Source organism: Penaeus monodon, chromosome 30 (assembly GCF_015228065.2).
Source record: "Penaeus monodon isolate SGIC_2016 chromosome 30, NSTDA_Pmon_1, whole genome shotgun sequence".
In the NCBI taxonomy this organism is placed as follows: domain Eukaryota; kingdom Metazoa; phylum Arthropoda; class Malacostraca; order Decapoda; family Penaeidae; genus Penaeus; species Penaeus monodon.
This window is the reverse complement of record NC_051415.1, coordinates 20,854,612-20,855,082: the sequence shown is the minus strand read 5'-3', so window position 1 is coordinate 20,855,082 and position 471 is coordinate 20,854,612. Positions and strand designations below refer to the sequence as shown.

General features: G+C 34.8%; 1 protein-coding gene across 4 annotated transcripts in view; it reads left to right on the top strand.

Moving 5' to 3' along the window:
• Positions 1-471, top strand: part of LOC119592622 (uncharacterized Golgi apparatus membrane protein-like protein CG5021) — a 14,466-nt gene that overhangs the window by 8,773 nt on the left and 5,222 nt on the right. For all 4 annotated transcript variants that reach the window (XM_037941516.1, XM_037941515.1, XM_037941514.1 and 1 more), the window contains one exon: positions 132-286. In XM_037941516.1, the coding sequence (XP_037797444.1) occupies positions 132-286 (155 nt within the window). The remainder of the gene's footprint in view (positions 1-131; positions 287-471) is intronic.

Here is a 471-nt window from a genome sequence, read left to right as displayed (position 1 = left end):
TAAAATAAATTCATCTACAATGTTTAGGAATGAGTTATATAACTGAATTATAACTAATTATCACTGAATTATACAGCTATTATATATTTTGAAAAAAAGGAGAAAGCCTTGATGAATATTTTTCATTGCAGGCATCCAGTTGTTACGCTTTTCCATCTGATATTCCGAGTGTCGGCTCTGGTGGTTTATCTGTTTTGCGGATGGTATGGTAGTGGATTTATTGGTGCTTTTGTGACCATTGTCCTACTGGTTTCAATGGACTTTTGGACTGTAAAAAATATTACAGGTCAGTATATTCTCTGCATTTTCTTTGCCCTGTTATGATATATCAGATTCTTATTTCTTTCCCAACACCTTTCACATCCATCTGGCCTTGCTCCTTGCTCATTCCCTTTGTTTTCATCTTCATTTTGTTTGACTTCCATTGTTGCCCAAATCATAGACATTCATTCATACATTGAGGAAGCACGT